This window comes from Diabrotica virgifera, chromosome 3 (genome assembly GCF_917563875.1).
Source record: "Diabrotica virgifera virgifera chromosome 3, PGI_DIABVI_V3a".
Taxonomy (NCBI): Eukaryota; Metazoa; Arthropoda; class Insecta; order Coleoptera; family Chrysomelidae; genus Diabrotica; species Diabrotica virgifera.
The window spans coordinates 4,813,936-4,834,283 of record NC_065445.1 but is presented as its reverse complement, the minus strand read 5'-3'; the positions used below and the strand labels follow the sequence as shown (position 1 = coordinate 4,834,283).

The window sequence follows — 20,348 nt, the reverse complement described above, 5'->3', positions numbered from 1 at the left end:
TTGCTCTTTCGTTTGTGGTTATGTTCTTAAGTTTTCTATCTTTTAGTGTCAGGTCACATTCGATGTAGTTGTTTATATCTTGTTAATTTACTTTTGGCTTCCAATACCTTTAGTTTCTCTTCGAATTTTTTAAATACAATGACACACATCATATTATTTATTTATTTTTTGCTCTATTTATTTTATTACCCCCTAAATATGTATTATATCAATTTGTAGGTTTGCTCCAGGAATGCTCACGGAAGTTGCTCAAGAGCTCGTTGGCTTAGTCTTAGATACGGACGTAGTGAGGATATTAGAAAGGCTAGAACAAGCGCGAAGGGAAATACAAGAAAGGGACGAGGAACTCGCTAGAAGAAGCGAACGACTTATGGAGCTCAACACAAAAGTAAGTATTAAATCAAAATAAGTGTTGATGAGACTGAGGTCTTACACTTCAGTTTGAAATGACAAAACGTAGATACCAATTGCTTTTCTTTATTTCACAACTGACTACAGTACATTATTAGTACATTCTTTGACGGTTTTTGCGGTAAATTTTAAAAAACCGCTTGGATTGACTTGAAATTTGGCATACATATACATAATATGTCAAAGAAAAAAAAAGTACCATCCCTTCTCGGGGGTGGAAATATTTAACCTCAAAATAACCTCGGAAATTGATAGATATTTCAATTTGAGTAAAAAATTTTATATACGACTTTTTCGGTAAATTGATATTTAGCAAGTTATTCACGATCGAAATTGATGATTTCCTACATGGCAAATGCATGTTTTTGAGTGGATTTTCAAAAATAACTCTAAAATTATGCATTTTACGAAAAAGTCATTACAGTCAAAAATAAACCTTTTAAATTAATGAATAAAGTGCTGTTCTATACAACCTAAGTTACAGCCTACTTAAAATAGGGTTTTTTTCGAATTAACCTTGAATCAAACATTTTATCACTAAATAACGTAAGAAATAGAGATTTTTAGAAAAAAATTATGGAGACATGTTTTAAAGATTTTACTGATACCTTTAAAAGGTGCTACGATAAAAGTGCTTTGGATAAAAAATGACCGAGTTATTAAAAAAACAAAACGATTATGTCGTTGAAAAAACAAAAGAGTAATTACTTAAATTGGTGAATTTTCCACAAAAATAAAAATTAAGATTATTCTATACACAATTAGGTTTATTTATAAACTGACTACGTGTTCTGAGATTTTAACCAGTTTAAAGTGCTTAGTTTAGGTTTGAAAAAAATTTCAATTTAGTATTAAATTATTTTTGACATTTTATAAATGTTTTCCATTTTTTCAAAATTACTTGAAAACTAAAAGAAATTTAAAAAATATATATCAATACTAAAATGTAGTATTTTTCATACTGAACTTTTTCAGTTTTTTCAATGTCTCTATGGTAAAAGCTGAGTTAGATATTCATATTTTAAGTTTGCACGTAAGTGTGACAAGCAGTTTTCTAAGCTCTTTGAATCGCATGCTTTAAAAATAAAAGACCTCCAGAAAGTCCAACTTTTAAAAACTTTTAGCACTTACAATTCTCCACAAAATAAGCTTTGGAACAATGAAACATCTTGAAAATTACAGAAGTTATCGTTAAAAAACCACATTGAAACTTATGTCGAGTACTTATAAGTGTGGATATAAGTATTTTATTTTTTTTTTCATGAAAAAGGCGCATCGTATAAAAAAAAGAAAGATATATTTTCTGTCACAAATTAAATAAGTAACTCAAATGTTTTTTAATTTGAAATGCCTCAGTGGCGTACTATTTTCTTTTTAATTCAGACTAGTACCCGTATGCGCGCCAATGGTGAATATAAAATTCTTAATAGTAAGACTGTCTAAAAATGCGTAGTAACTACCTCTTAAAACCCACCAAATTCCATTTTCATATCTCAACCGGTTTTAGAGCAATCAATAAATCTTCACTTTGTAATAGAAATCTCAACACCCCGTATCTTGGAACTTTATTGGCTACGACTCTGGTTTTACTAGGTCTCCAAACTTCATACATACACAGATTTTTTCAGTTTTTCATAATCTATATTTCTGCGGGGAATATTTTTTCGATAAAATATATACTTTTTGAGTTATTGGCCAAAAACCGTCTAAAAACGTGGTTCTTTTGTTGAAAAATGAAAATATTATCTCGCAAATAACTCGAAAAGTATTGACTTAGTGAAAAAACTCTATAGAACAAAAGTTGCTTAAAATTAGTCAGTTTATCCATTTCCGGACTTATTTTGGACATATATTTTTCACCCCCGAGAAGGGGTGAAACTCACCCCCAGGGCAAAAGCACACATCGGTACTATATCACTTTTTTTCTTTGACTTATTAGCTATGTGAATGCCAAATTTCATGCCAACCCACGCGGTTGTTTAAAATTCACAGGTTTTGCAATATTTTACCGTGAGTGAATGATCTAATAAATGTCTTTGTAGGGTTAGTTTATAAGGGCTGAAAATATTAAATACTTAATAAACTAAATTGCAAACATAAAATAAAGTTTAAATCACTACAAAATACATCATTACCTAATTTAAAGTTACAAAATATTTTTTTTATACAAATTCTTATTTAGAGGGTAGTTTTTAAAGGTTTAAAAATAGTTTAAACTATAAAATACATTTCAATTATGAGAAGCAATCAAATTCCTATATTTAACATACTATTATTTAACATACCTACACCTAATTTATATTTAAATAACGCTTATATCGGCTGTTTTTAATTTTTGGTAAAAACCTTAAGGTTCACCCCTTAAAAATAAAAAGCACACATTGTAGTCATATCACTTTTGAAGAGGAGGACAAGATGAGCTTATTTGCAAAATTTCTTTTAAATCGGACCTGTTGTTTAAAATTTAGAGGTCTTGCAATATTTTACCGTTAAAGAACGTACTATATCCGAAGCATGCACGTCTTCATGCTTCAAAGACTCAATGCAAAGCGACAGAAAATAAAAATGACAATATAAATTGTGTAAACATAATCCGATTTGAAGGACCAATAAGAGATAGCTACACGACAAAACATGGTTTTTTACTCATTTCCCTGGACTGCTATATATTTTATTGCTTTATTACTTCAATAATACGTGTTGTGTTTTAGGCTTCGGTGTGTGAGGTCGAACTAGCATCAGCATTGGAGCAGCGAGACAGAGCAATGCACGACGCTTCAGATTCTTCATTGGCTCAAGACGAGGTGGTAGTAAAAGCGCGCGAAGACCGGGACATTGCGGTTCAGAGACGGATCAAAGTAGAGGTGGAGTTGGCCAAAACTAGAGTGGAACTTATGCAAGCCAATAGCCAGTTGCTCGAGACGGTTCAACAGAAGGTGGAGTTGAGTCAACAGCTTGAACAGTGGCAGGTAAGTAATTACTTTAGGTATCAGAAGTAAACACTACGAGTACATGTCGGTTTATAACGTTCTCCGCCGTTTTCCAACTTCCAATCGCTACTTCGTCCGGTTGTTCCATAGGTCTACTTCTGTTTTTCTTTCTTTCTTAGCTCTTTGTCTATTCCTTTACTCCATCTTTTTGGTTTTCAACTCTTTTCTTCTGGTTATCACTTAAGTATTTCCTTTGGTATTCGTTGTTCATCCATTCTTTGTATATGTCCGAACCAGATAAGTTGTTTTGTTGCTAAGTCATCCGTGATTTTTTTATTACGTTTGATTCCCATTATTTCTTTAATGCGTTCGTTGGTAATTCTTTCTCTCCTAGATCTTCCTGCTGCCCTTCTCCAAACATCTATTTCCGTTGCTCTTAGCGTTGCTAAAGTTCTTTCTTTTAGTGGCCATACCTCACAGCTGTATAGAGTGATACTTTCACTATAGTTTCATATATCCTCTTTTTACTTTCTTGGCTGACGGATTGGTCCCATAAAATCCTGTTTAACATTGTGATGGCTTGTCTACATGATTTATTTCTTTCGCTTATGGTTGTGTCTAATGTTCCACCATGCGAAATATTGATACCTTGAGTTTTGTAGTCGTAGCAGTGTTTTATCGTGGTACTGTTGTTTAAAATGATCTTTTGTTCTCCTCCAATGTACAAGTATCCGATTTCTTTTTGTTCACTTCGAGACCTCATATATCATACTCTTCAATTAATTTTCGGGCCATATAGTTTATCTATATCTTCACTTAGCCATTATTACGTGATCGTCTGCAAAGTTGAGGGTATATACTAGGAATGTTGAACGCTTACCACGCTAACGCTATATCAGGGGTACCATTTACAGCTGTTGAACGTTTCTCACTACGCTCAACAAGCTGCTGCAAAGCGAGCCGAAGGTAGGGATATTAAACATGCTGTATTTCTGGTAGTTTTCCTACGGTCAAACTGAAATTTTCAGAGAATATTTTTGAAATTTTTTGAGTATTTTCATACAAAATAATAAAAAAAATCGAAATATTCAAAATTTTCAAACCATATCCCTACCCCCCTATACCACATTCGCACTTATACTCTGGGCTAATTAGCAAAATACAAGGAAAAGTTATTTACCAGCAATTTTATTGCTGAAATCGAATCTTATTATTGTATGTATTAATAATATAGATATGCAAAGTCCGCAGATAGTGTGCTACTTCTTTTATAAACAAAATGGCGCCCGAAAATTGTGTTTTTTTTTCAATTTTTGCTCTATAACTCCAAAGATTTTAACTTTAGACCAAAAACACCCAAATAGAAATTCACCGCAATTAAATTCTGCATAGAGACGTGTTTTTTCCGATTTACTTCGACGAAAACTTTCCCCGGAAAAAGCGGATTTTTTCAACAAAATCTTTAATTTTCAACTAAACTTTTAGGTAAGTAGTTGTTAATCAATAATTAAATAACTTGGTAACGTAAAAGCCCTTTCCGTATATATTATAATTCCCGAAGTTTATGGAAATTTAATGAACAGTTTAGCAACAATTAAAATGTTAACTAAAAATTTACGGTCGCTATAATAACGACAATAATTATGATCCATAAGAATAACTATGATTTTTTCATAAAAAGACACTATACCTATCTAATGTACTTTACATAATTGAAATTGGACTATTTAAGCGGCCTCAGGAATATTTTAAAATTATAAACAATTTTTTGGTTTATAAACAAATGGAATATCTCGGGAAATATTAAACTAAATTAAATTGTGAAAACGGTGTTCAAAAGACAGCGGCAGGATGCTCTTTTTAAAAGAAAAAACGTTTAATTGTGACGAGTGGTTCCTGAGATACAACCGGTCAAAATTGACCGGAATTTACGGCAAAGATAAAAACAATAGGATCATAGTTTTCAAACCATCACCTTTTTATTTCTGTCCTCTTTCTCCACACCAGTTTTCATATCTTTAAAATCCTCATAACATATATTATTATGATAAAAACTATCGATAATACGTGTGAAAATTGCCAAAAATAGCAAAATTCCAATCAAAAATTAGGTTGAAGAAAATGTAACCCTCAAAGTTCAAAATCGGTATACGTTAACAAAATACATTTTCTCGGCTTCCCATGGAGCAATTTCCTTCATTCTTTTTTTGTTCCCTAATAACTCGAGTAGAGCCATCGAACTAACGCATTATTAAATGTCAAACTTGCTTTTGTTTTGTTATAATAGATTAATTTATTTATAAGAACAGAAAATTACATATTTTTTTCCAGTTGTAGACTTTTTTTTAGATAAACTTACTACAAGTGTACCTTTTAAAGTTAAGAACATAAATGTTCTCATTTAAAAGCTGTATAATTATTTAAAGAATTTTTATTTAAACAAATTAAAATATTGTGTTATAATAAATAAATTAATTTATTATAACATAAGAAAAGCAAGCTTCATGCTTCATGGGATGCCGAGAAAATGCATTTTTTTAACGTATACCGATTTTGAACTTTGAGGGTTACATTTTCTCCAACCTAATTTTTGATTGGAATTTTGCTATTTTTGGCAATTTTCACACGTATTATCGATAGTTTTTATTATAATAATATATGTTATGAGGATTTTAAAGATATGAAAATTGGTGTGAAGAAAGAGGACAAAAATAAAAAGGTGATGGTTTAACCCGCCATTACACACGCTATGAGGGAATCCCTCACCATATTTGTTTATAACCAATGAAATTGTGTAAACTAATACGATAACCTTAAGCACCCAGGAATGCCTTTAGCATGGTTCATGAGAGGGTATGAAAAAGTTATAGAATATTTCAGGCGGTCAGGGTGCTGTGTGATAGTTGAAAGAAGAGACATCCCTCTTCAAGTGAGGGAATTCCTCACTGCGCGTGCAATCACAGTGAAATCACGTTTCTATTATCTCAAAGAAACTTTTAGGTTTTTATTTAATATTTAGGTAGGTTTAATTAAAATATTATTGTTTGGATTAGGTTAGGAACAGTGGCACACCGAGGGGGGGTTTGGGGGTTAAAATCCCACCTAGAGCAAATATATACAAAAGAAAGCAGGAAAATGTAACTTGTCTTTCACAAATAATACAAAAAACTTTCGGTGCCCAAGCAAACCCCCTCCCCCCCCCCCAGAGGAAAATTCTAGGTGCGCCACTGGTTAAGAACCAATTTTTAAATTTACCTATTCTAATTGGGAAATAAGCCACAATTTAACTTGAAAAATTGATTTTATTGACGTTTCGAATTCCACCTCGGACGTCGTTATCAAAATACAAAATATTAATAGTTAATTACATAAATTCCACAAAGAAATAGCTTCAGAACAGTTGTTAATTTTAATTTGTATTTTTAGTAAAATTAATTCGCGTAAAGAACGTTAATTTCTTCAGTGGCTTGCTGAAATTGAAAATTAAGAAAACTTGCTTTTGATCTATATTATTTTTACTTTTGTTTTGTTAAATTAATAAAAAAATGGTTTACGAGACTTTCTATAATATGTGAGTACAACCCATTTTATATTTATACATGTTGACATTCATTCTTCCTCGAAATAAGTCGAATTTATGTAGGTGAGGGCGACGCTCACACGCGTGCAACCACGTCACAATAGAAGACGCGTGTAACGGCGGGTTAAAAATTATGATCCTATTGTTTATATCTTTGCCGTAAATTTCGGTCAACTTTGACCGGTTGTATCTCAGGAACTACTTGTCATAATTAAACGTTTTTTCTTTTGAAAGAAGCGTCCTGCCGCTGTTTTTCGAATAACGTTTTCACAATTTAATTTAGTTTAATATTTTCCGAGATATTCTATTTGTTTATAAGCCAAAAAATTGTTTATAATTTTAAAATATTCCTGAGGCCGCCTAAATAGTCCAATTTCAATTCTGTAAAGTACATTAGATAGGTATAGTGTCTTTTTATGAAAAAATTATAGTTATTCTTATGCATCGTAGTTATTGTCGTTATTGTAGCGACCGTAAGTTTTTAATTAACATTTCAATTGTTGCTAAACTGTTCATTCAATTTCCATTGGCTTCTGGAATTATAATATATACGGAAAGGGCTTTTACGTTACCAAGTTATTTAATTATTGATTAACAACTACATACTTATCTAAAAGTTTAGTTGAAAATTAAAGATTTTGTTGGAAAAACCCACTGTTTCCGGGGAAAGTTTTCGTCGAAGTAAACCGGAAAAAACACGTCTCGATGCAGAATTTAATTGCGGTGAATTTTTATTTGGGTGTTTTTGGTCTAAAGTTAAAATCTTTGGAATTATAGAGCAAAAATTGAAAAAAACACTATTTTCGGGCGCCATTTTGTTTATAAAAAAAGTAGCACACTATCTGCGGACTTTGCATATATATATATCATTAATATATACAATCATAAGGTTCAATTCCAGCAATAAAATTGCTGGTAAATAACTTTTCCCAAAAATGGCCTATTCTCCGATAATCAGCCCAGACTATTATTTAAGCACGGTATTTGCCGCAAATATACAGGATATTTCATTGAGAAACGAGAATACTTAAATTGTGAATAGAGGTCACTAATGCGGCTCTAGATATACTACATTTATTGGCTCAATAATTTTTATAACTGAGTTACAGGGTGTTTATCGATTTTGCCCATGTCTTTCTGGAAGCATAACTTTAGAACCACCTTGTATATTTTTTAATATTTGACATAGATATCTCTCATTTAAAATCCAAACCACCCACAAGACCAACCTTTAAACACAAGAATAATCCAGATCCGGACTAAACAAAATTATTGGGAAATAATTCGACTAATTCTTTCTCTTTTATATGATCAATGAATAGTTTGAATTTCATTACAAAAGTTTCATTTTGCGATCAACACTTATAAATTTAGCAAAGTAGCAGTGTTTAATTTCTAAATAATTTCCTCTCCTAATTCACAGCATCTTTTAAGAACCTTTTCTAAAATTAATTATCGAATATGATTGTTGATTGTGGTATAAGACATCAGTATGTTCTGTCTCTAACTCTTGCAAAAATGCTTTGAATTCACAATGATTTAATCATATTGAACTAATACAGTTAACAATATTAGTTATAATTGAAATGACGTTATCCACTTGCAAAACATTTTTGCACAATATCTGATGATGGATTATTTATGCAGTGAAGAATAATAAATCATGTTCTGGAAACTGTTGAACGTAATCTTTAAGTTTTCTCAATATTACAAATATTTGCTCCTCTTAAATTAGGTGCTCCGTCAGTTACTCTTACTAGGTGGTTACGGGTTAATTCAAAATTTTCCACACAGTTCCTAACTACTTCGAAAATATAATTTTCATTTGTTGAAATTTCATGGATGTCATTGTGGGAGCCGATATCATTTCCCGCGTTATGTTGAAAATTTGCGGAAAAATCACCCGCTGCGAAAGTGATAATATTAATAGCTGCATTATCTATCTATATTTAATTATCAATATTAGCAATAATTAAACAAAATCTTGAAATGAAAATAATTCACTTTTTCTCCTCGGGCCGCAAAAAAATGTCTAAAGGGCCGCATGCGGCCCGCGGGCCCCACTTTGCCCACCCCTGGTATATACCATAGTTTTGGTGAGTGGTATACCCACTGTTTTACATTTCTGTTAATTTCAATAAATAGGAAATACACATAAAAATAAAACAGATAAACATCTTTTATAATTCTCCAACATACAATGATCAGTACCGAACAAGCCGATCATACCCAAGATGAGATTACCGTTAACTAAAAATCCAATAAAACAAAAAAATCTAATTTTTATTTACTGGATCAGGCCTTAACTCCAGTAAAGGGAAATTATAAACCTAATAATAATTTATTCTATTATAAATGTTCTATGTATGCGAAATCACTAAAAGAAATTTTATATGTAGATAGACAACCTGTGTTCTGGCGCAACCTCGATCGTAATTGCCAAACGGCTGAACGTAGGATGACGTATGAGGTATTGTTGGAAAGGAGATGAAAAATGGGAATAAATGTACTATGCTCCATACGTATCGGAGCATACCAAAAGGGTATTACGTCATATTTTCTTTGCTATTGGTCCAATCGTGACGTACGAGATGTCAAATGATAGGGAAAAGGATAACGAACAAAACGAATACATACATACGTGGGCCCCAGAATTTTTTTAAAAACTAGCTCTGGCTATCAATGTATTAAAGACGATGTATTCTTTTGTATCCTTTCAACTACTATTGTTTTTAAAACTAATTTAATGTATATATAAACGATTAATGTATATATAAATACTATTTACATTCCACTTGACAACTCGCATAACTATTTCTAACTTGCTCTATACTAATGATTGCACCGTTTCAGATGGATATGCACGAACTGCTCGACGAACAGCTCAAGAACAAGCTATCCAACCAGGAAATAAAGATGAAGATGCCCAGTGAACCCGTTGCTCCACCGAGGAGAAGACTTCTGTTACGGTTCTTTAACCGATAGCATACATATTATAGCATAAAGCTAGACCAATTAGGGAAATGACGTTGTAGACATTGTAAAAACGTATTATGCCCATTTTTTTTTTCGTATTTTTTTACCGAATTAATTTTTATCGTTACTTAAATTTATTTAACACGTTCGGTGCCTATAACGCACGAGTAGCGTCACGAAGGTTTCATAAAAGGTATGGCTCATAAGTGGCGTCAGTAGTAATGTGTTACTAAATGAACGATTTAAGTGCCTACGTGGTACCAGCCAAGTGGCGCTTGTTCAATATTGGCACCGAACGTGTTAAGAGAGAAACAGTAATTGTTTAATATGAATTTGTTGTTAATAGTGCCTTAGTTATAATGACGGGAGCGTTTAAAATTTTTAACATGTTTCAATTAGCTTCCAGTTTTCATTTTTAGGCTTCTAAAATTGTTAGTCCAATGACCATTGTGTAGGTGGTCAACCAACGCTTCTCTTGTCTTCCAATAATCTCTTTGTCCATGGCCCATCTGTCATTCTAGCTATGTATCTTGACCGTTTCCATTTTAGTCTGGCTATACTTTCGATGACGTCAGTCACCTTAGTTCTTCTGATCTGTTCGTTTTTTATTTTGTCTCGCCGAGTTATTTCTGACATGGATCGCCCCATTCTTTTCTGTGTGACTCTTAGTTTGGTAGCCGTGGATTTTGTTAAGGTAAGTGTTTTTGCTCCGTATTTCAAGACTGGGAGGACGCACTGATCAAATATCTTTCTCTTCTCGGTCTAATTATCCTTGTCAATCATGTCCTAGGTATTTATACCGCATCTACACTCAGTCCTGTTGGACAGGGAAGTGGGCAGCGTGAATGTGTAAATGGCTCACTCGCGCTGCCGCTGCTAATGCTACTGCCATTGCACGGCGCTCCCTCAAAAGTCGGTTTTCGAGATGGAAGTCAAAGGACTGGCAACGCGAGCGCGAGTGAGCATTCACATTCAACTACTCTCTCTCTCACTTGCTGCCGGCAAAGCGGCAAGTGAGTAAGCGAGGAAGACGATGCTGTCGTCACATTCCATTTTTGAGAGTCGTTCGGTAAATGAGTTATGAGGATATTGGCGAGGAACTGATGTGAACACCTCACTCGCGTCGATATCGTATTTCGGGCAATATTTCTGGCAAAGGCAGAAGCAGTGGCAATGGCTGAGTATAAGTCCGGCATTATATTTTATCTACGAGTTCTATTTCTTGCCCACTAATACTGATGTTCTGCTTGAGTGCCAAATTGTTCATTATTTTTGTTTTTAGATGTTTATATTTAAACCTACATTTTCTGTAGACACAACGAGTTCCTGTACCATCTCTCTTGCCATTCCTATAGCCTCAGCTATTATGACTATATCATCGGCGAAACGTAAGTTGTTTAGATCTTCTCCATCTATTTTTATTCCCTTTTCAGCCAATCCAAATTCTTAAAAGCATGTTGCAGCACTGTATTATAAAGATTAGGTGACATTGAGTATCCTTGTTTAACTCCCCGTTTTATTTTTATGCCATTACTATTAATATGAAATTTGACAGTGTTTTTTACCTATAGGTATATAGGTATGACAATTTTGTATACCTATAATCTAGCCTACCTTCAACAAGTGCCTATAGTATTTTGCTTAGCTCAGTTGTGTCAAGGGCTTTGTAGAAATCGATAAATATTAGCACTAGAAGTGCTAATTTTCCCATTTCCCTTTTCAGCTATTCATATTGTATCATCCCTTTCGTTATTCGTGAATATTCATCCAACGTTATCAGAAGCGAATATACACAATAAAACAAATCTAAAGTATTTTGGGCCTTATTGCTATATATTTGACAATTACTGTTCTTCTCTTTCGAAAAGTGTGATTCTACTCTATACTTAAAGTGTACTTACTTTAGTTTATCTAACTTATTTCGACTGTGCATTTAGCGAAAAATAATCAAAATTTTTCTATAGTAGGCCAGTTTTCACAAAAAAATAATTTTATAGAAAAATCATCACAATTTTTATAAGTAATGTACAGGCTATTCCATTATTATAGAGACAAAATTCATCCATAATATGTATTTGTAAGTTGTTGATATTAGTGAATATTTTTTTGTTTTTATCAATTTGTGATTCAAAGGACACCATACACATCTTATGGAAAATATAATGTCACTCAAATACAATAAAATGTACATTATTATATTCGCCTTGAAATTACAATCATTTTTATTGAATTTTTATTAATAAAGGCGTACATTGATATAAATAAATCTATAATCAAATTGGAATATACGTGAGTCAAAGAGAGAGAAAATATGTTGTAAACCACCAGTTCATAAATCTTTCTTCAGGTATTAAAGCAAGGCTTACTCTTTTCTTATAGATAATAAAGTAAATATATATGATGGTCTGTCGTAACAAAGTATATAGTTCCTCTAATCGGCTTAGCTCACACTGGGAAGCTGTTTTCAATAGCCACTAGACTAATAGTATTTATGAATGACAGTTTTATGGACTACAAAAATGTGATTTGGTAAACATGTAAATTTTATTGCATTTGAGTGACATTATATTTTCCATAAGATGTGTGCGGTGTCTATTTAAGAAAATGAGTTCAAGAAGGTATTTTATAATAATGGGCGACCCTGTATATACCTAAATTTTAATTTTTATTACGAGTCTTGGCTCACATACCGATTGTTGATGCATGTAGATATTTAAAGCAATGTTAAAAGTATTTTACTGAGCAGCTGTACCTCTGTAGATTTTTAATACTAGGAAATAATTGGAAAAAGTTAATGAATTTAGATAATTTAATAGTTCGCTGGGGATTGTATTATTTTGTATTATTTTGATATTTGTATTATTTGATGTATTATTTTGTATTATACATTTTGTATTATTTTGATATTTTTTTCGTAAATAAAACACTTTTATTGGCGTTGGAAGACTCTAAAGGCACGTATCCATTACGTTAGTGCTCCGTGTAACTGCTCGAATGGATACGGCATGCTCTCCTCTATATACAGCGTGTTTCTGTATACAGAAATACTTTTTTTCATTAAGAAACAGAATTCTGACAAAATACGTACTTTTTGTACATATTTTGTCGGAATTCCATCCGAATTATCTTGCAACGGATAGTACTACATTTTTGCCCTGCCGACTTTTATAACCGAGTTACAGGGTGTTTTGTCGATTTTGCTCATTTCTTTTCTAACCCATAACTTTAGAACCACCTTGTATATTTTTTTGATATTTGGTACCCATATGTCTCATTCTAAACGTCCCGAACGACCAACATAATAATCACTGGAAAAATCCAGGTCCGGATTAACAAAAAATGCTAAAGTAATTGTGACCTTAAAACAACACCCTGTATATTGAAATTTTAAAAATCTGTTTGCATATTTGAAAGGAGCACTAAGGAGAACTAAGTTTATTGGTTCGCTTCAATTTTTCGGCCAGACAATTTTTTTACTTTAATTTTGAAATTATATTGATTTTTTCAAGAACTCTGACATTTAAAAGTAGGTATTATGGTATTATTAACTCTTAATTATAAATTATTAAAGTTAATGAATAAATACTCATTTTAAAAATAATCAATAATTATTTACTACATTGGAACGACCCAATTACTAATGACAAGAAAAATCCAGGTCCGGATTAACAAAAAAAGATAAAGTAATTTTGACCTTAAACCAACACCCTGTATATTGAAATTTTGAAAATTTGTCTGCGCATTTTAAAAGAGCCTAAAAACTGTGATTAAAGGTTCATTTTAATTTTTTGCGCATATGATTTAATTACATCAATTTTGAAATTACATATATTGAAATTTTAAAGAACTCTGAGATTAAAAACCCGGTATTATTAACTTTTAATAATTTAATGTAAATGGATCAATACTCATTTTAAAAATACTTAATACTTATTAACTACGCCGGCTTCATGGATTCTCTTAATTTGAAGCTGTATGCACAATCATTAAAAATTAGAATTGCGAGAATTGGGATATTTTAATTGATTTAGTAAAGAATAAAAAACAGCTATATGTAATAAAAAAATTCGTTTAAACAATTCAACAATTTAACAGAAATTAAAAATATTTGAATTATAGCAGTTGCTCAAAATGTCTGCCATTTTGTTCGATGCATTTACTTGCTCGTTTTAAAAGATTTCGAATCGATTTTCTAATTACCTTAATTTTTTGGCAACTTCTTGTCACCGGGACAGAATTAATCAATATGATTTCAAAATTGCCGTAATTTTTAATTTTTACTTGCACCTTTTAACGCAGTTGTTTATTATCTTTTAAAATATGCAAACAAGTTTTCAAAATTTCAATATACAGAGTGTTGTTTCAAGGTCACATTTACTTTATATTTCTTTGTTAATCCGGACCTGGATTTTTCTTGTGATTAGTAATTGGGTCGTTCCAATGTGGTAAATACGTATTGATTATTTTTAAAATGAATATTTATTCATTAACTTTAATAATTTATAACTAAAAGTTAATAATACCAGCTTTTTAATGTCAGAGTTCTTAAAAAACTCAATATAATTTCAAAATTAAAGTCATAAAATTGTATGGCCGAAAAATGAAAGCGAATCATTAAATTTAGTTTTTATGCTCTTTTCAAATATGCAAACAGATTTTCAAAATTTGAATATCCAGGGTGTTGTTTCAAGGTCACAATTACTTTATAATGATTTGTTAATCCGGACCTGGACTTTTCTTATGGTTAGTATATCGGTCGTTTGGGTTTTGAATGTATATGTGTAGGTACCAAATATCAAAAAATATACAGGGTGGTTCCAAAGTTATGGCTTAGGAAAGAAATGGGCAAAATAGATAAAACACCCTGTAACTCGGCTATAAAAGTCGGTAGGGCAAAAAATGTAGTATATCTAGAACCGGCTCGGTGACCTCTATTCATCATTAAAGTATTTCCGTTTCCCAATGAAACACTCTGTATAAATCGCCACCGGTTGGATCGCCGAGGGTGAGCGCCGAGCGGAAGCACCAACGTATCCATTATGTGGAGCTACACGGAGCACGGAGCACCAACATAATGAATACGTGCTTTAAAAGAAGAATAATACTAACATAAATCAGAAAAACTATCAGAAATTGGAAACTATGGGACCCTCTGCTACATCTACTTTATCAATGTTGTATCGAAAAAGTGCCTTATATTTGATTTCCTCACATTTTACAACGACTTTTAATGTGTTTTAGAAGATTTTAATTGATTCATTAACTTTGTCCAGCTTTTTAACTTAATAATTAACCTAAAAACTGTGATTTTAATACGAAAGGCTATACACCTGCACTTATTTAATATATTGTACATTTTATTAAATAAAATATATTAATATTTTTGTATTTTGTTTTAAAAAACTTGGAAAACCTTGCAAACCTTTCCTTAATCCTGCTAGTTGTGCAGGGGAAGGGTATATATGAAACTCTTAGCGTACGGCTCCACGGGCGAGAAATTGACGCTAGCAGTAGCAGTAAAATGAACTTAAGGTTCCGCGGAACGGAATGGGAATAGCCGAACTGAACCGACTACGCGCAAGTCCTGTAGTCGGTACAGTTCGGCTATTCCTATTCCGTTCCGCGGAACCATAAGTTCATTTTACTGCTACTGCTAGCGTCAATTTTTCGCCCGTGGAGCCGTTCGCTTATACGTCATCGACGTCGCTCAGTAGCAGCACATTTCAAATGTCCTTAAAGGTTTTATGGCATATTATTTTGTAAGGCTCCAGCTTTCGACTCCGTAGAGAAGGATACGAAAGACGAAACAGAAGGCGTAGGGGAGAGTTGGACAAAACGGGATACCATTCTTGTTTATTTTTATTACGGAAAAATGTTAAAGAAATTTTCATATTATTATTTTTTTGAGGTATAACATTTATTGAAGCATACAAAAAACATATTTTTAGCTATTTTTAATAACTGGAAAATAGTAAAAAAAAAATACTAAAGTCCTGCACATCCCGTTTTAGTATACCACGGTTGGATAAAACGGGATAGGTTCACAATATTAAATTTTTTGCATAAAATTATCTAAAAAGTATATTTAAGTAGATATAAGGCTGCAAAGCAAAATTTACCTTTGAAAAAAACAATATCTTTAGTAGTTAGAAACTTAAAAATAGGCCTTTTTATGTTTTATTGCAAAATGGGAAATAAGACCTTTTATTTAGGACGTATATCAAAACAGAAGTCATATAAAAATATGTTGTTCTATTCTGCAGTATGAGAACACGCTTTATCGCTATTTAAAAAAATTATAGGCCAACAAATAATTAGGTGGATAAAACGGGTCATAAAAAACTGTATCCCATTTTATCCAACTTATAAGTGTCCCGTTTTGTCCAACTCAGACATTTTTCAAAACAAAAATGGCTCCTGCCTAAACGTGAAAGTAAAATTAGATAGACTACACATGAGAATATTCATTAATGAGTGTTTAATTAAATACAATAGTCACCGAAATTATACGTTTAGATATGTAAGCAATATAATGTAGAAAACAACGCACTTAAAAGTACAAAGTAACAAAAAAATAGAGTCAAACAATTCTAAACACAACAACTTTTCATAAAATAGTGGCATCGAGGTAAAACGAACTGAGAATGTTTAAATGACGACTGAGAACAAGTTTTCGTCGTTGTCCGATTGATAGCAGCACCAGTTGGGGTCTCTAGGCCAGGTATCCCGTTTTGTCCGACTATCCCGTTTTATCCAACTCTCCCCTATGTGTATATTAATATTTAAAGAAAAGTTACAGAGAATTTTCCTAAGACCGTTAATTTGGCTTTTTCGATACGAGTTTTTATTTCTTAGCCATGATCCTAGATATCCTTAATATTGCAGCCCGAATAGCATATTCTCTCCACTCTTTCTAACGGTGTATCCCTCATTGTAATTTTGAGCGTTTATGTTGGTGTTCTTACTGATGATCATTATATTTTGTCTTTTTACATTTAGTTTTACACCGTATTTGTTACATGTTTCTACGACATTATCCAACATCCTTTGGAGCCTCTGCGCACTATCTGCCAGCAATACTGGAACATCTCCATCTCTAATATTGTTTATAAGTTGGCCAATTACTGCAATACCGTCCTTTTGGTTCGTCCAAGACTTGTCTGAAGATGTTTTCAGAATATGTATTGTTATGCTCTGTATATTCTCTCTCTTATGAGATTGATCAGCATATTCTTATTTTGATTCATTAATTAATTATTTTAATTACTACTTATGGAAAACAAAACCAAAATTAAATAAAACTCCAATAAAATTTATTCTCAGGGCTAAATTGAAGGGCCAAGTGGAAGAAGGTGTTAAGTTACAAAAACTAATTTTCAAGATAATCCACTTTTAGTGAATGATGCTGTCATTTTTTTATTAAAAACACTGGAACTATTATATTATAGGGTTTATGTAGGGACATAAGTAATAAGTTTTTTGGTATATATTAAATCTTTTAATACTATCAGTTTCCCCTTCTTTTTTTAACAAAAATGTACATAACACCTTCTTCTATTATTACCAAGTACCAAAAGGAATAGATTATTTACCGAAATAAAGAGTTGACTACAAAAAAATCATTTATTTATTCATAAAATCAGTAACAGATTTAGATTAGTGTTGAAAGTTATAAAAAATGTTTTAAATAGATATTACTACTTTCGTTGACGTTTTTGCGGTATTGGAGCATTTATGTTTTGTTCATATTCACGAATCACACGTTCATAATATCCAGGATATTCTTCTGAAATATATGGCAACTGAGTAACAATATCAGCAATTTTTTTGTCTGATATATTTCCAGTCTTCTCTACAATTCTAGAAAAGTGAATCTTTTCTGTGGGTACCTTTGGTTTATTCTTAAATATTGAAACCTTAAGAAATGGATTATATTATTCATCATACGACTCTTTGTATAGATAGCTTCCAAGATTCGAATCCACTTAATGCCATCTCTGAAGCGAACCTTTTGATTAAGTAAATTTTTGAAGTTATACTTCTTTACCGGCGATAGAGGGTGATTTTTTTATATGTTAAAACCTATCAGCCCGGCGCATGCGCATTATAACTTTGTTCTGATTGGATGTTCAAATGACATGTCAAAAATTATCCGATATGACAGCTGTGGTTTGGAGGTAAAGGTAAAGATAAACAAATGTATAATATATTAGTTTTATTGTTGTGAGGACAGAAACAAAAAAGTTTATAATATTGTAGTGACTTTTAAATAGTTTTTAAAAGCAACAGGTACGTAATAATTGTTAATGTATCATGGGTATAAACCTACCTATTTGATCTGCCAAAATACATAGTATGTAATACTTTTATTTATATAATTTGATTACCATCAAAATTTCTATCAATATTCACCTAATATATTGTTTTTTTACTCTATGTTTTGTTGTATTTTTTCAATTCTAAATCATTTCAATTCAAAACTAAAATAATTTGATCAATTTTCAAAATATCAAAATATCACAAGTTTAATCCGTTTAGTTAGTCGATCTTCGTAAATAATGACACATAGTGTCCGTGGCTAAGCGGAGAAGGCGAATGAATTCCAATACCAACCGCTCTTATCAGCGCTGGTTCGAGTCCCAATAGAAACTTTCTTTTTTGTTTTTTTTTTTAATACATTTTATGATTGTAAGTATATTTATTTTATAATTGTATTTTCAGAAAATACGTATTTAGTTAAAAAAAATTTCGACAAGTAATGTTCAGACATCATTTGTGGCTTGTTTAATGTGTTTGTGTGTGTTTTATTCTTTTATTATTTTAATTTTTGGCACTGTTCTAATAAAAATGTTTGAGAAGTAGTAAGTATAAATTAGTTTAATATTTAAACAAAATATAAATAAAAAGTATATTAATTTCGTTTAAATCATATAATAGAAGTATAACTTCTTACGTGCGTACAAAGTACACACACATTCTTTTTTTTTTCTGTTTATCAGGCCAAGCTCATTACCTAATTTATCAAGGTCACGAAAATAGGTTTCCATATCATTAACCATACAATTATTACCGATGGCAGATTTAATTATTTCCCAGTACTGTTGCGGTGTAACTATAGTTCCATGTTCTAAGCACTTTTTCAATTCTTCCGAAATCGCGATCAGAGTCCAAATACGTGTGGCCGACTTCAGGAAATTTATGATCTATTTTGTCAAAATAACCTCGAAATATCATTAACTGATACAAAATAATCAAATTAAAATTTTTATTTTGACCACCGCAAGAGTTCGGTCCGACCATGTTACTAGATGTTTTTATATTTAACATCATCACACGTCTGAATAAAATTCCACAAGCAGCTTCCAATTTCAGAACTACCTCTACCTGCTACATCCTCTGTCCATGTTTGAAAAACAGATCTTTGTCCACTTACTGTCACAACATGGATACCCAAGTTATACAACCATATTTGGCGTAAATAAAAAGCTTTTGATGTTGTTATCTTTGGTAAAGGCATAGTTTGCTGCAAATCCATTGTAATGTAACACACAGTGTTATCGTTTTTTGCTTTAGTGCGGTCATTACTCATCAAGTTGAATCCTATCTTAATATTCTCATGGTGCTCTTCACTAGGTTGCCCTGAATCACAAATACTGCATGTATCGCTCTTTGGATGGCTAAACGATAAATTAAATTCTGTAGAAAAAAACTTTGACATATGATGATTTTTTTATAAAATACATTTCGGGTTTTTGTTTTTCCTTGCATTTAGCAATGTACAATCGATACATGATTGACATATTAAGATTAGGTGGCAGATATTTTTTGTTGGGGTTACTGGTGCGTGAGTAGTGCGACTCTTCTGCAGGGAATTCTAAAATATGATTCATTATCAATCTCCTGTGTTACAAGATCATTTAATTTGTTTGGCCTATTACAGTGTCGACCACGTTTATCGAGAGATGGAGCTGATGCTCCAGTGACTAGCTTGCTTTTAATGACATCTAACTTTTTCATCCTTATTTGATATAACGAACACAATGCTTTTTTGCACACACAAATTTCTTCGTTATTGTATACAACAGTATATCGATAAGATACAGATTTGTGTTTTATTGCATTTTTTCTGATACGTGCTACTGGTTTAGAACTAATAGTTTTAAATAAGAGATGTTAAGTTAAGAGATTCCGTTAATGTCAAGTGCATAAAAATTGTTCAATATTGATTTTCGTTCTTCATCCTTAAATTTACTGCTGCATGTTAGTCTGCACTTTTCCGTACACAGCTTTTCTAATCTGGCTATTTTTGCTGGTACAATTTTACCTGTGCTGGATGTGTAGGCTTTGCCTTGTTCTCTAGCAAGTAATACCTTTCTTCTTTTCCATGTATCGGGATTTCTTACCCTAAGCTTGCTAGTTTTTTATTTTGATTGGAAAACTTTTAATTCTTT

At 31.9% G+C, this 20,348-nt stretch overlaps 2 protein-coding genes across 4 annotated transcripts in view; both read left to right on the top strand.

Moving 5' to 3' along the window:
* The window catches only part of LOC114326599 (bicaudal D-related protein homolog), a 198,324-nt gene extending 183,043 nt beyond the window's left edge, over positions 1-15,281 (top strand). For 2 of the 3 annotated variants that reach the window (XM_028275014.2, XM_028275013.2), the window contains exons 6-8: positions 220-388; positions 3,123-3,380; positions 9,775-15,281. In XM_028275014.2, the coding sequence (XP_028130815.1) occupies positions 220-388; positions 3,123-3,380; positions 9,775-9,906 (559 nt within the window). In that variant the 3' untranslated portion in view covers positions 9,907-15,281. The remainder of the gene's footprint in view (positions 1-219; positions 389-3,122; positions 3,381-9,774) is intronic. The other variant, XR_007697378.1, reaches the window with a different exon arrangement.
* Positions 1-20,348, top strand: part of LOC114326594 (uncharacterized) — a 363,687-nt gene that overhangs the window by 96,597 nt on the left and 246,742 nt on the right. The window lies entirely within an intron of this gene.